Source organism: Balaenoptera ricei, chromosome 18 (assembly GCF_028023285.1).
Source record: "Balaenoptera ricei isolate mBalRic1 chromosome 18, mBalRic1.hap2, whole genome shotgun sequence".
Lineage (NCBI taxonomy): Eukaryota > Metazoa > Chordata > Mammalia > Artiodactyla > Balaenopteridae > Balaenoptera > Balaenoptera ricei.
The window spans coordinates 26,130,033-26,142,298 of NC_082656.1; the positions used below are offsets into that span (position 1 = coordinate 26,130,033).

At 51.4% G+C, this 12,266-nt stretch overlaps 1 protein-coding gene across 2 annotated transcripts; it reads right to left on the minus strand.

The window, feature by feature from the left end:
• Positions 1-5,964: 5,964 nt before the first annotated feature.
• On the minus strand, positions 5,965-9,910 carry LOC132352455 (protocadherin-8). 2 transcript variants are annotated; one of them, XM_059902935.1, is made up of 3 exons: positions 7,577-9,910; positions 6,906-7,113; positions 5,965-6,435 (listed from the first exon to the last, which is right to left on the minus strand). In XM_059902935.1, the coding sequence occupies exons 1-3, from the start codon at positions 9,908-9,910 to the stop codon at positions 6,059-6,061; spliced, it is 2,919 nt and encodes a 972-aa protein (XP_059758918.1). In that variant the 3' UTR covers positions 5,965-6,058. The 2 variants fall into 2 exon arrangements, with proteins under 2 accessions (XP_059758918.1, XP_059758917.1); XM_059902934.1 differs by having other exon boundaries at positions 7,286-9,910.
• Between the last annotated feature and the right edge of the window lie 2,356 nt (positions 9,911-12,266).

Consider the following 12,266-nt stretch of genomic DNA (forward strand, 5'->3'; position numbering starts at 1 on the left):
ATATCCAACATTTAGCATAATAAGCGATTTGATGCTTTCATCAAACTTCACTGTTCGCTGTGTTTGCCTGGAACAAAGTGGAGATTTGATAATTATCTGGATTATTTGAGCCATGTGGCTTCAGGTACCAACTTCTGGGAATCTCTTGAGTTGGGTCTGAAGAGGTGCTGCTGCACTGAAACTAGAAGAAGGGGAGGGCCTCTCCGTCAATAATTAAGGTGACTTATATGGTCAGGGCTTGTGCAGCTTCTGAATCCTCTAATCACTTAGCTGGGTAGATAAGATGCTCAATCTCTCGGTCACCTCTGGTTCTGATTCTGGAGGTAGATTTAGCACAGTCCCCCTGTAGGGAAGTCTGCTGACTTGTAGATGCAGAGTCTCTTGGTTGTGGTGTGTAACCATGACCTTTTGTGCTTGGCTCAGTGAATCATCCCATTCAGCAAGTGCTTTTATTGAATCCTTATTAGGTACCAGCCAGTGATCCAGGTGCTGGGGATGGAGAGATGAAAGACACAGACAGTCCTTGATTTCATGGGCCAGGAGTGGGGAGATAGGTAGGTGAGGCTACGTGCTGAGGAAGCACACAAGAGGGTCACTGTGCCTTGTCTGGCTGGTGGCTGGGAGAGGGGCTGACGTGATTCTTGAATAATTTTGATGGATAAGAAAAAGGGCCAGAAAAGAGAAAGGATGGAGTGGGGAGAAGAGAAGAGGAACTAGAATGTCATTCTAGGCAAATGGACCAGGAAGGAGAGGTGAAACACAAGTAGATCCTTCTGGCTGAAGTTCCAGGTGGGTGTTGGGGGTTAGGGGGACCAGTACCCAGTCTGGGGAGGGAGGAAGGGACCAGAGGACTGAGGGCCTGGGATGCCATGGACAGCCCTGCAGACTTTATCTTAGAGGTGATGGAAAGTCATGAGGGTATGAATCAGATGAGTGACAAAATCAGATTTTAGAAAAGGTCTTTATGGCAGCAGCGTGGAGGATGGAGTGAAGGGAAACAGGTAGTGAATCCAGGGAGAGCAGATAGGAGACTCATGCTGGAACCCAGGAAAGAAACAATGAGAGTTCAAATAAGGCAGGATGCCTTATTCTGTATCAGAAAGATCTTTTTAAAATCCAAGCTCCTCCTAATAGTAGCTGTGTGATCTATGACAAGTTACCATACCCCTCCAAGTCTCGCTTTCCCCATATGTAAAATGGTTTAATGAGTACTTACCTCATAAGGTTGTAAGGATTAACTGTAAAGTGCTTGGTGCAGTGCCTAAAATGCAGTAATTGCTAAAAACTGGTGTCCTTATTCTTGTTCTTATGCATCCATCCTGACTTAGATAGTCTCCCTAAAAACAGTTACTGAAACAAAGACTTGGGTGCAGGAAGTTTATTTGGGAGCAGATCCCAGGAAGTACAAGTGACAGAGTGGGGAAAGTGAGACAGGGCAGGGGGACAGCCAGTGAAGGGGGTCTGGCTGAGTAGGATGCTGCTGTGAGCAACTGGGGTTCAAATTCACTTGAGACCCTCAGGGGAACTGTGTAGAATACAGCTCAGAGTTTTCCTTCCAAGGGATGGGAAAGCTGGGATATTTATCCACCAATGCCTGTCCCTAATGGGCTGAGGGACAGTTCTTAAACCCCCAGTGTTTCCAGACTGCCCTGTGCACAAGCTGACCAAGCTTCTGTGGCCCCAACACTGGTGGACCCCCCAAGCTCTCAGCAAGTCTCAAGCTGCAGAGGCAGATGCCTGGATGGAAACAGTCATAGGGCAACCAGAAGTATCCACTGCAGCAGAAGTGAATGCAGAGGGCAGCAGTGGGGATGTGAGTAGAGCATCCTACCTGCTACAGTGGAGTGAAGGGACAATTAAATAATATTTAGGAAATGGAATCAATAGACCTTGGTGAGTGGAAGGAAGAAATTCGATGGCATCTTAAAATGACTTTAGTATTTGGGGTTTGGTCTGAAAACTGCAGAGTTTAAAACAATTGCCAGAGGGGTAGTTTTTTTGGTAATGATGCCAGGGAAGGGAGGATGATTTTGATTTGGACATGTCAAGTCCGAGGCGTCCGTGATCTAGCCAAGTGTCATACTGGGTTGGAAAATGGAATTTTCCTAATTCCGCATTAAACTATGCAGGCTTCACTTTGACTTGTTGAAATTTCTTAAACAAGTTTTGCGGGAGCAAATCTCACACTCTGATAATGAGTGAAGATTTTTCCCGTCCTTGCTACAAGAGCACATTTAATCTGGTGGTTTAAGTGATGGCTTTTATAACAGCCAGTTGTCTCTTTCTGCCTGCTCTTCTCTTATTAGGTGACTTTGAACCTGTTGGTGAATTCCACTGCAGATTATTTCCCCTGAAGAAACGGAATGATAAATACTCTCTTGAGTTATTGCATAGCTGTTGAAACCTAGACAGCATTTTCAAAACCCTTCTGAGTTGTTGCAAAGCACAGTGCCCCATCAAGTACTATATTACTTTGCTTCAGTTTGCCTTCAAAATTTACAGCATTCCAATTATCCTGTTGTTACTGAATTCAGTACTAAACTGAATATGCTTATTTTCTAAAATGGAAATTTTAGATGATAAAAACTTATACTTGCAAGGTGAGATAAACCAGATATTTAGCTAATTGTGGCATGGAACTCATCCTGATTATATATATACATATTTCTTTCTTTCCATGTGCATGTATAATTGTATCTGGAAACAATTATCCTGTTTTTGCTCTGTTTCAGAATGCACTTTTCAATAGACGTGGAAACCACTTACATTTTAATTTTCTGAAGTGGTTTCTTTGATGGATATTTTATTATAAGAAGTGTAGGACATCCAGGTCAATGGGGCCAGACATAAAAAAGTGAAATAGATAAAGTCTGGCTCTAGTTTTCTCTTTCAAGGTGACCCCCCACTTCCCCAAGCGCCTTCCATGCCCCAGTGCTCACGGCGAAGGTGCCCCAGGGTTGTAGGCCGCCACCTCCAAAGACAGACTTGTGGCACCATCACAAACCCCTAAGCCTTGTGAGTTTGCTTGTGATGTTCACTTTAACCATACTTGCTTGTAGAGTGTTGACTATATATGAGGCCCTGGTCTACACAGTGATAGTGAAAGAAGCAAAGAGAGCAAACCAGTGTCAGAACAAGGCCAGAAATCCTGAGCCTGTTTCATCTTCCTCAGTGAGTGGGGCTGCACTGATAGAGACTGGTTCCAAAGGAAGGCAAGGAAAGAGGAAGATAGAATGTATTACTGTAGGCCAGGTGTGGTCCTAAGTATTCTGCATATATATTATCTCATTTAATTTAGTAAAGCAATATATTTTCTTAAAAATATGCTTGAGAATCAACACTTCTCAAGAAAAGCAGAGAGCTTCTTTCATCTAGTTCCTGTTTCTCCGAGAGTTCCTATGGCTGACTCTGAGATGAATCCCCTTCCCTCTTTTTTTTGTTTAAACAAACGATTTTAAGGACTGAATTATGTTTTGATTTTTTTTTTTAAGTTCCAAGCAAAATCAGGCCTTTTAACGGTCATTTCTCTAAGGGAAAAATAGGACAGTGAAGTCATGGTGATTTTGAAAACTGAACTTTGGGGACAATGAAATAGTTCGCACAGCACAAAATAAAATAATGACAATAACATTATTTTACTTTCGAAGGACAAGAGCCGGCAAACACGTTCAGAGATTGGATGCTTTCAGGCTGCCATTGCAGGATTATTCATTTTTCTGCTCTGCATTTGATGAGATGGGCTCAAGAATAAAGCTTTGGATGTTAGAATAGGTCTAGCTGGGGTCTCTCCACTGGGGATTGGTCATCATGGTTCTGTAGCTGTCCGGTAACCTGGCCACATCCAACATTTTCTTCCAGAACCTGAAGTCTGTTTGTGCTGTCTGAGCTCGTGAGGCTCATGTTCAGCTCAGCTGCCTGCAGAAACCGCTGAACTTTGCACAGGCCATGAGTGGCGAAGCACTTGTGTGTGCCCACCCTTACTGTTCAGCTTGGGGCCACCACTGGTTTCAATTATGACTTCAACAGGCAGCTTTGAGGGCTCCTCTATTCATTACAGAGCTTTGCTCTCCATAATCAGTAATAAAGGAACACAGGCACTTCACAAATATAAAGTGCTAAACAATAATCAGTCAGTAAAGGCAATGCATTGGGACTTTTCTACTTAACTCTTTCTTTCAAGTTAAAAAAAAAAAATCATTGCTTATTTTATTTTCTTGCCTTGAGTAATCTGGGTTAAATCTCATCCTGGCCACTTACCAGCTGTGTGACTTTTGGGCATTTTACCTAAACTCTCTGTGTCCCAGTTTCCTTATCTGTAAAATGGAAATAATGATAGTTCCCATCTCATGGGGTTATTTGAGGAATAAATGAGATAATTCATGCAGAATATCTTTGTAAGGAGTTCCGCTCATATAAAAACTTGTTCAGGGCTTCCCTGGTGGCACAGCGGTTGAGAGTCTGCCTGCCAATGCAGGGGACACGGGTTCGAGCCCTGGTCTGGGAAGATCCCACATGCCACGGAGCGACTGGGCCCGTGAGCCACAATTACTGAGCCTGCGCGTCTGGAGCCTGTGCTCCGCAACAAGAGAGGCGGCGATAGTGAGAGGCCCGCGCACTGCGATGAAGAGTGGCCCCCACTTGCCGCAACTGGAGAGAGCCCTCACACAGAAACGAAGACCCAACACAGCCATAAATACATAAATAAATAAATAAACTTTTTCAGTAAATGTTAGCTCTCATTATTATTAATTTCAAATAAAATGAATGCATAGAATATAAGACATAGGTATAGGTCTTTTGAGTGTTTTTTTTTAAAAAAACCTCCATTACGTACATTTTCAAACACAAACACACGAATAGATTGGTATAATCTTCTCCACTCACACACACACACACGTACCAATGCTAGCACTGACTATGATCAATATATTTTTCAATCTCATTTCATATAGTCTCATGTTTTCTTCTAGAATATTTTAAAACACATCTCAAGCATCATGTCTTTTCACCCATAAGTTTGAGTCTCTTTTTGATATTAAAATCCTTAATATTTAATGTAAGAGCTTCTTGGGACTATATCTTCTTAACCTTAAACCCCAGACCCTAGAGGAGCTACTGCAGTTAGTAAACGCTTTACAGATGTTTGTTTAGTTAGTGAATGAACAGTCCAAACTCAGCTTTCCTCCACTTTTTGGTAGATGCTCCATAAATATTTGTTGAGTAAATAAATGAGGGCAGGAATTTTATAGAGTGCCTGATGTATATGGAGATGCATATGTTTTACAAAAGCAACAAATATTTTTAATACTTGGATGAGACTCCGATACTTGAAATCCCACAGGTTTACTGTTGCTGTGATCATTAATAATGCCCAAATAATTAGCACTTGAAAGAAGGTTTAATTCTGGTACTCAGATTTTTTGTGAATGCCTGACTGTCGGTAAGTTCACAAAAAGCAATTAGCAGATTCTTCAAACACATGACAAATCCTTTATTACTCTGCTTGTAAGTGACATGGTTTACAGAAAACCAAATGTAATTAAATAACATTGAACTTGAAATCTACCACGGACTCAAGATATACAAGTTATACTTGGCAAGGCAAAACTTCTCAAACACTAGGTTGTTTCCGGTGAAAGATAAATTTCCATTAAGTAATTCCAACATGTTTTGTTTTTTTTGTCTTACAGACAGTTCCTTTGGCAATAACTTCCACTTTAGCTTTTATTATATAAAAATATAACAAAATTTCATTATATACAAACATTACATTACACCATGTACAGGTTAAAAACACTAAGAAAATGGCAAGCCACAAGGGAAATTAAAGTCAATAGCATGATAAGAAGAATTAAATACTGCACACATTTCATAAAAATTACGTTAACTACATTTTTGTTTGCAAATACCAAACAGTACCAATGTGATTGGAAATAGCTTCCAACAACTTCATTTTAAGGCACATCTTGCATATTTCTATATACAACACTGAAACCGGTCAATAACTTAGGGGCTTCTTGGAGTGACCTGTATATGCGTGACAACATGCAGCATGGGATTACACATTTTCATTGTCTTCCTTCTTTGGGGACAGGTACCTGCCAGGGGAGGACTGATAGAGGGGTACCCCAATCTCCTGCAAGTCTGGGAGCCTCCCTGGACGAGGAGGGGAGAGCAGAGTGACTGTCCTGTCATAGTCTCTGTGTAGCACTTTCTCATAGACGCTCTGCAGCCCCACTGTCTTGGGCAGCTGGGCCTGGTAGTAATTGTCCCTACGCAGAGGATCCCGGGGCAGGGACGTGCTCTTACAGAAGGTCGACATCTGGGCTGGGGGGTGAGTGGAAGGATGTGTGCTGGGCCCTCCAGCGCAGGAGGGGCTCCAGCAGCGGTCAGAGTGGCCCAGGATCTTACACTCCGCAGTGCACGCCCACAGTCCTAACATAAAAGAGAAAGGGAGAGGGCATGATGATTACTGAGATTACACACACTGTGCCTCCGTCTTCAAAGTGTCAGACAGGGTCAGGGCGGCTGAAAAGGAAAGCGTGTAAGAAGATGAACGCCCTGATTCCAGATTTGAAATGAATATTGGTTCCTACAAAGCCACTTTAATACGAAGTTGGTTCAGCTTTAGCTGGAAGCAAAAAAAAAAAAAAATTGATAAGCAGAATTTCTCTTCTCAGATAGCAACCGAACAGGATGGGAGTCTGGTTTATCTTAGGTGGTGGAGCTGCCTCGACTTGGCATTTTGAAATTCATGTTTGAGGCAGGCCGGAATCCAGAACTCAAGGACAGAAAAAAGTGAGAAAGAGGGAGGGGGTCTGGGAATGGAGATTGAGAGGAGAGGCTGTTGCAGAAACGGAGGGAGAGAAGGAAGGCTGAATTTGGCCCGAAAGAGGAGTCCTCACCGCTCTGCATGTGGTTGATGAGATCCTTCTTCAGAGCGTCCCCGCTGACGTCGGAATCGCTATCATTGAAATCACTGTCCCCTTTGCCGCTGTCTTTGCCGCTGAACTTCTCCGCTTCTCGGCCGGAGATGGTGTTGAAAGAATGTCCTTTCCAGACAGCCACAGGGGGCGCCGGCTCCTTTCCGAAACCAGGGGAGGCGCCGTAGGGCTGCAGCAGGGAATGGGGAAAGCAAGCAGGGGTGAGGGTTGGACAAGAAACAAAAACACAAGGGCGACAGGTTAGGCCTCTCCCACGCACGCACACCCAGACCCCTCCAGTCCCTTCCCCCAGCCTGTCCGCGGAGCACCGCGCGGGGCGCCCAGCCGAAGGAAGGCCTCACCTCGGCGTGCGCGCCGCGGAGCCGCTGCTGCCCCTCGAAGTGACAGGAGCTTTCCCCGGTGGCACTGCCGCCCTCCGAGCCCGGCACTTCGGCCGCGGCGACCGCGGGCGGGGGCGCGTCGGCCGCGGGGCTGCCAAAGGGCGCTTTGCCGCTGCCAGGGAAGGTGAGCACGTCGAACATGTTGGGCCTGGGCCCGGCTCCCCGGGCGGCCTCCTCCGGGGAGCCGGGAGCCGAGGCTCCGCCGCCCGCCGCCCCGGGCCGCTCTTCCCGGCGGGGCCCCCCTTTGCGCACCTCCTTCTTGCGTCGGTTGCAGGTGGTGGCGATGGCGATGATGGCGGCCAGAAGCAGCGTGCAGCTCCCGGCCAGCACGATGATGACGATCAGCGGCGTGTCCCATTGTAGCGCCGGCCCCGACGTCGCGAGCCGAGAGCCGGAAGGGCGAGAGCGCTCCGAGTTCGCTGCACTGGCTGGCGGCACCAGCCCGCGCCCGCCGCCGGCTGTCACCACGAAGCTGACAGTGGCAGTGGTGGAGAGCGGGGGCCGGCCGCCGTCGGATATGACCAGCAACGCCCGGAATACTCGGCCGAGCGGCTCCTGAGATAGGTCGCCGGTGAGCACGATCTCCCCCGTTCGGCTGCCGATGGCGAAGGCTTCTCGCGGCTCCTGCTGTAGCAGGTCGAATGCCAGCTCCCCGTTGGCACCCTCGTCTGCGTCCCGGGCCTGCACGCGCGCCACGGCCGTGTCCCTTGCTGTGCGCCCGGGGACCGCCACTTCCAGGGAGCCGTTGGCCGGTGCCGGGTGCACCAGGACCGGTGCGTGGTCGTTCTGGTCAAGCACCCGCACTTGCACCAGGGCACTGCTGGAGAGCTGAGGGGAGCCGCCGTCGCTCGCCTGGATGCGCACGTCGAGCTGGCGAAGCGTCTCATAGTCGAAGCTGCGCAGCGCGTAGATGGCCCCGGTAGCCGGGTCCACCGAGACATAGGTGGACACGGCGCCCCCAGCGCGGCCCACCTCGGCCTCCAGCAGCCGGTAGGTGACCTGGCCGTTGCGGCCCAGGTCCGGGTCCCTGGCGGCCACCGTGGCCAAGTAGGCCCCGGGCGGGTTGTTCTCACGCACCGACACCTCGTAGACCGGCCGCGTGAAGAGCGGCTCGTTGTCGTTCTCGTCGCTCACCCGCACCAGGTAGGGCCGTACGGTGCGCAGCGGGGGCGCGCCGCGGTCCTCGGCCACCAGCGTCAGGTTGTACTCGGCGATGCGCTCGCGGTCCAGCGACCCCGCGGTCACCACCAGGTAGCTGCCCGCGTAGGCCGGCTGCAGCCGGAAGTGCTCGTGCCCGTAGAGGGCGCAGCGCACCTGCCCGTTGGCTCCCGAGTCCCTGTCCGAGGTGCTGACCAGCGCCACCAGGCTCTCGCGTGCCGCCCCCTCTGGCACCAGCGATATGGCTCCAGCCTCTGGCGTCCCGGGCCCGGTCGACGAGGTCGCGTCCGCACCCCCGAGAGCGGCGGTGGCGGCGGCGAAGGGCGAGGCGACAGGCGCGCCCGGGGCGGCCAGCGGGGTGATGGCGATGTCCGGCGCGTTGTCATTGACGTCGCGGATGCGCACGATGACCTTGCAGGTGGCGGCGCGGGGCCCGGGACCGCGATCCTGCGCCCGCACATCCAGTTCGTAAGTGTCCTGGCGCTCGTAGTCCACGGGCCCGGCCAGGGTGAGGCGGCCCGAGCGCGGGTCGAGGCGGAAGAGGCGGCGCGCCTCGGGCGGGGTACGGGAGCCGAAGGCGAACACCACGTCGCCGTTGGGGCCCTCGTCGGGGTCCGCCGCGTCCAGGTCGAGCAGTAGCGAGCCCACGGGCGCGTCCTCCGCCAGCTCCACCTCGGCCACGGCGCCCTGCGGGAAGGCCGGGCTGTGGTCGTTCGCGTCCAGCACGCGCACACTGAGGGCGGCCGTGGCGGAGCGCGGCGGGCGGCCTCCGTCCTGGGCCACCAGCTCCAGGTTGTAGGCGGCCTGGCTCTCGCGGTCCAGCTCCTGCAGCAGCACCAGGTCGGCGCACTGGGCACCGTCCGCGCGCGTCTGCAGCTCCACGCGGAAGGGGCTGTGCGGTTCGGCCAGGCGCACGCTCTGCAGCCCATTGGCGCCCACGTCATCGTCCACCGGCACCTCTAAGGGTATGCGCGTGCCCACGGCCGCGCCCTCGGACACCTCCACGGGGATCTGGGCCCGGGGAAAGCGCGGCGCGTGGTCATTGACGTCCCTCACCTCCACTTCCACGTGTACCAGCCGGAACTGCTCCTGCGAGAAGCTGACCACGTCGAAGGCCAGCACGCACTGCGGGGCCTGGCCGCACAGCCGCTCGCGGTCCAGGCCCGCGTCTCCGACGGTCAGCTGCCCGTCGCCCTCGCGCACTCTGATCAGTGAGCTGTTGAACTGTTTCATCAGGCGGAAGCTTGTGTCTCCGGACACTTTCATATGCAGGTCTTCAGCCAGGGTCCCGATGACCGTTCCGGGGGCATCCTCCTCGAAGGTGCTGTAACGCACTGTCTTGCTCTGGGCCACGGAGAGCACCCAGCAAAGGCTGAACAGCTGCAAGGGGAAAAGGCAGGGGATGCCCCCGCGCCTCGCTGGACTCATGCCGCCAGCCCCAAGCGCTATTCCAAAAGGCTGAGGGAGAGATTCCTCTCTGGTTTGCAGGTCTGGGCGTGAGTCCCAGGGTCCCCAGAGCACGCTTTTTGCGAGGCGTGTGCGGGAGAAGTCTGCAGGCTGCAGCTTGGAGGTGCCGGCGGGCTCTGAGGACGTGCGGATGCCACCCACGGCCCACACCTCTCCCTCCCCTTTTCTCGCTGGAGCTGCGCCGCCGCGCGCCGCCTCCGCTCTTATAGCCGCCGATATGCAAATCACCCGAACCGGGCAGCCAATGGCGGCCTGGCCCTCGCGCAGCTCCTACGCCAGCCTCTGACAATCCCTTTAGTGTGGAAAGGCTTAGAGGGGAAAACAAGAAATGAAAATTAGGGAATCTTTCCTTTGTTTCTTTAACTCCTTTTGCTTTTTTTCTTTCCTGTCAGCGCTCTGCCTGTAGAGGAGTTGGCACGGGTCTCCGGGCGTTAAAGGAGCGGACGGTTTTGTTAATTGCGCCCCTACTGTGCTGGCTGCTTGAACTGACAGCCATCATATGGGATTTCGCCCCAGTGGCTAGGGACCCCGCGCTCACTCTCTGCATTTTGCACTTCGGAGGCTTTGAAACCGCTCGCGGCCTCCTCTGCACAGACTTGCTCTGCCGGGTGAGGCTCAGTTCGCGTTCCTTCCCAGCTTCCCACGGCGCTCGGAAATAGCCTCTCGATTTAGGAGCCCGAAGGATAAGGGAAAATTGATTTTATTCAAATTTGTGTACGCAGTTGTGTTTTGCTCGTGTGAGCCCCGGTGATCAGAGCTGCCACTTCCCTTTCAGAAAAGAGCTCTGCGACGTGTTAGTATGCATGTCATTGTCCAAATGGCTTTCTTAAGCCCTGGGCGCTAGCAGACAAGGGGGAAAAAAAGTTCCAAATAGGATTTAGCATAAGCTTGAGGAGATTTGGAAAGGTTTCAAAGATCAGACTGTATCAAAGGCTTATGAAGCCCTCGTTAGTAGTGGAAATATAATGGCGTGGCAGGCGATTCCATTGGAGGCCCCAATGTCTGTATTATTTAACTGTGACAAGCTAAGGGGAGAGAAAGTTGAACAGTTTCCACAGCGGAGTTGGGCTAACTTGAATATAATGAGCAAACGCCACATGTATCCATTATGTTCCTCTATTCATCCCCAATCACTACCATAGCTCTCCGGCTAAACGGTGATGGGCGCTGAATTCCACACAATACGCGGCTCGTATTAAAGTGCATTTAGAGAACTTTCCCTCCTGATGCCTTGTTCCGCCTATTTAGAGGATTTTCTTTCTGTTCTAATAGGGCCGCTCTGGGAAGCAATACTCATCCCGTTCCAGAAGAACAAAATCACAGCATGACGTTGAAACCTGGCACGAACCTGGGGGAACTTAACCATCTGCCCACTAAAGTGTGGAGCTTCGGCATTGCCAGCTCTGGGCTGGGCGGGTCTCCCGGCTGCTCAGGCGTTGCGCTGCCCGCACAGGTATTCCTCTCTCCCCCTAGCAACCCTGAAGACCAGGGAGATGGGGCTCCAAACCCGAGCAAGACAGATTCTTACTGATTCTTATTGAAGAGATTTATTGAGCAGGCTATGCAAATACACACGAAGGAGGAGAGGTAGAAAAAAGTCACCCACAGGGAGGATTTTTTTTTATTTTTAAGGCGATGGATTTGATAAGCAGACTGCATTTAGCAAATGTTCTTCTGAATCCTGATTATAGTTCTGCTGTCAACACCCTATCTGTGTTTTCCTTTCCCTCAAACCCGAGGGGATCTGTCCGGGGTCTTTTCAGAAGAGTTACAGAAGTCCTCCCAGAGTAGGGAGACCAAGCAGGGAGCTGGGTGGGCAGTGAGGGTGGAGGAGGATGACGGAGGAGCTCTGGAGTTGCCAGAGGGCAAAAAATGCAGCCCAAACATCATAAGAGCTCTTATGAGACTGGGGAGAGGGGATGCGCTGGACTGTGGATAGTTGGGGACTTCCTCAGAGCGATCTTGCCTCTCGGTTTCCTTCCCTGCCTCCTCCACCTTGTGGGCCTGGTAATGCTCAAAGTAAAGAGGCCAGGCACAGCGGACGCGCTGGAACGTGGAAAGGGCGACGCCCCCTACAGGAGCCCAATTCCCAGCTTTCTCTTCCACTTTTTCCCCCGTCTCAACTGCCATTTAATAGCTTGCTCTCTCTCTCTCTGCTCCCGCCTAAGAGACATTTCTCGGAGGGTATAAGCAGCCAAAAGAACTTTCCGTCTTCCACCCGTAATACTCCCACCCCGGCCTGGGGCCTGCTGGTGACCTCTGGCACTCCCAGGTTCCTGCACTCGCTCCTCAACCCCTTGCCGGGCCAGCCCGGACG

Coding starts and splice junctions, on each gene's coding strand:
- LOC132352455 (XM_059902934.1), bottom strand. CDS start 9,910: ATGAGTCCAGCGAGGCGCGGGGGCATCCCCTGCCTTTTCCCCTTGCAG. Junction 7,114..7,285: donor TCCGCGGCGCGCACGCCGAG/GTGAGGCCTTCC, acceptor TCCCTGCTGCAG/CCCTACGGCGCCTCCCCTGG. Junction 6,436..6,905: donor CATCAACCACATGCAGAGCG/GTGAGGACTCCT, acceptor CTTTTATGTTAG/GACTGTGGGCGTGCACTGCG.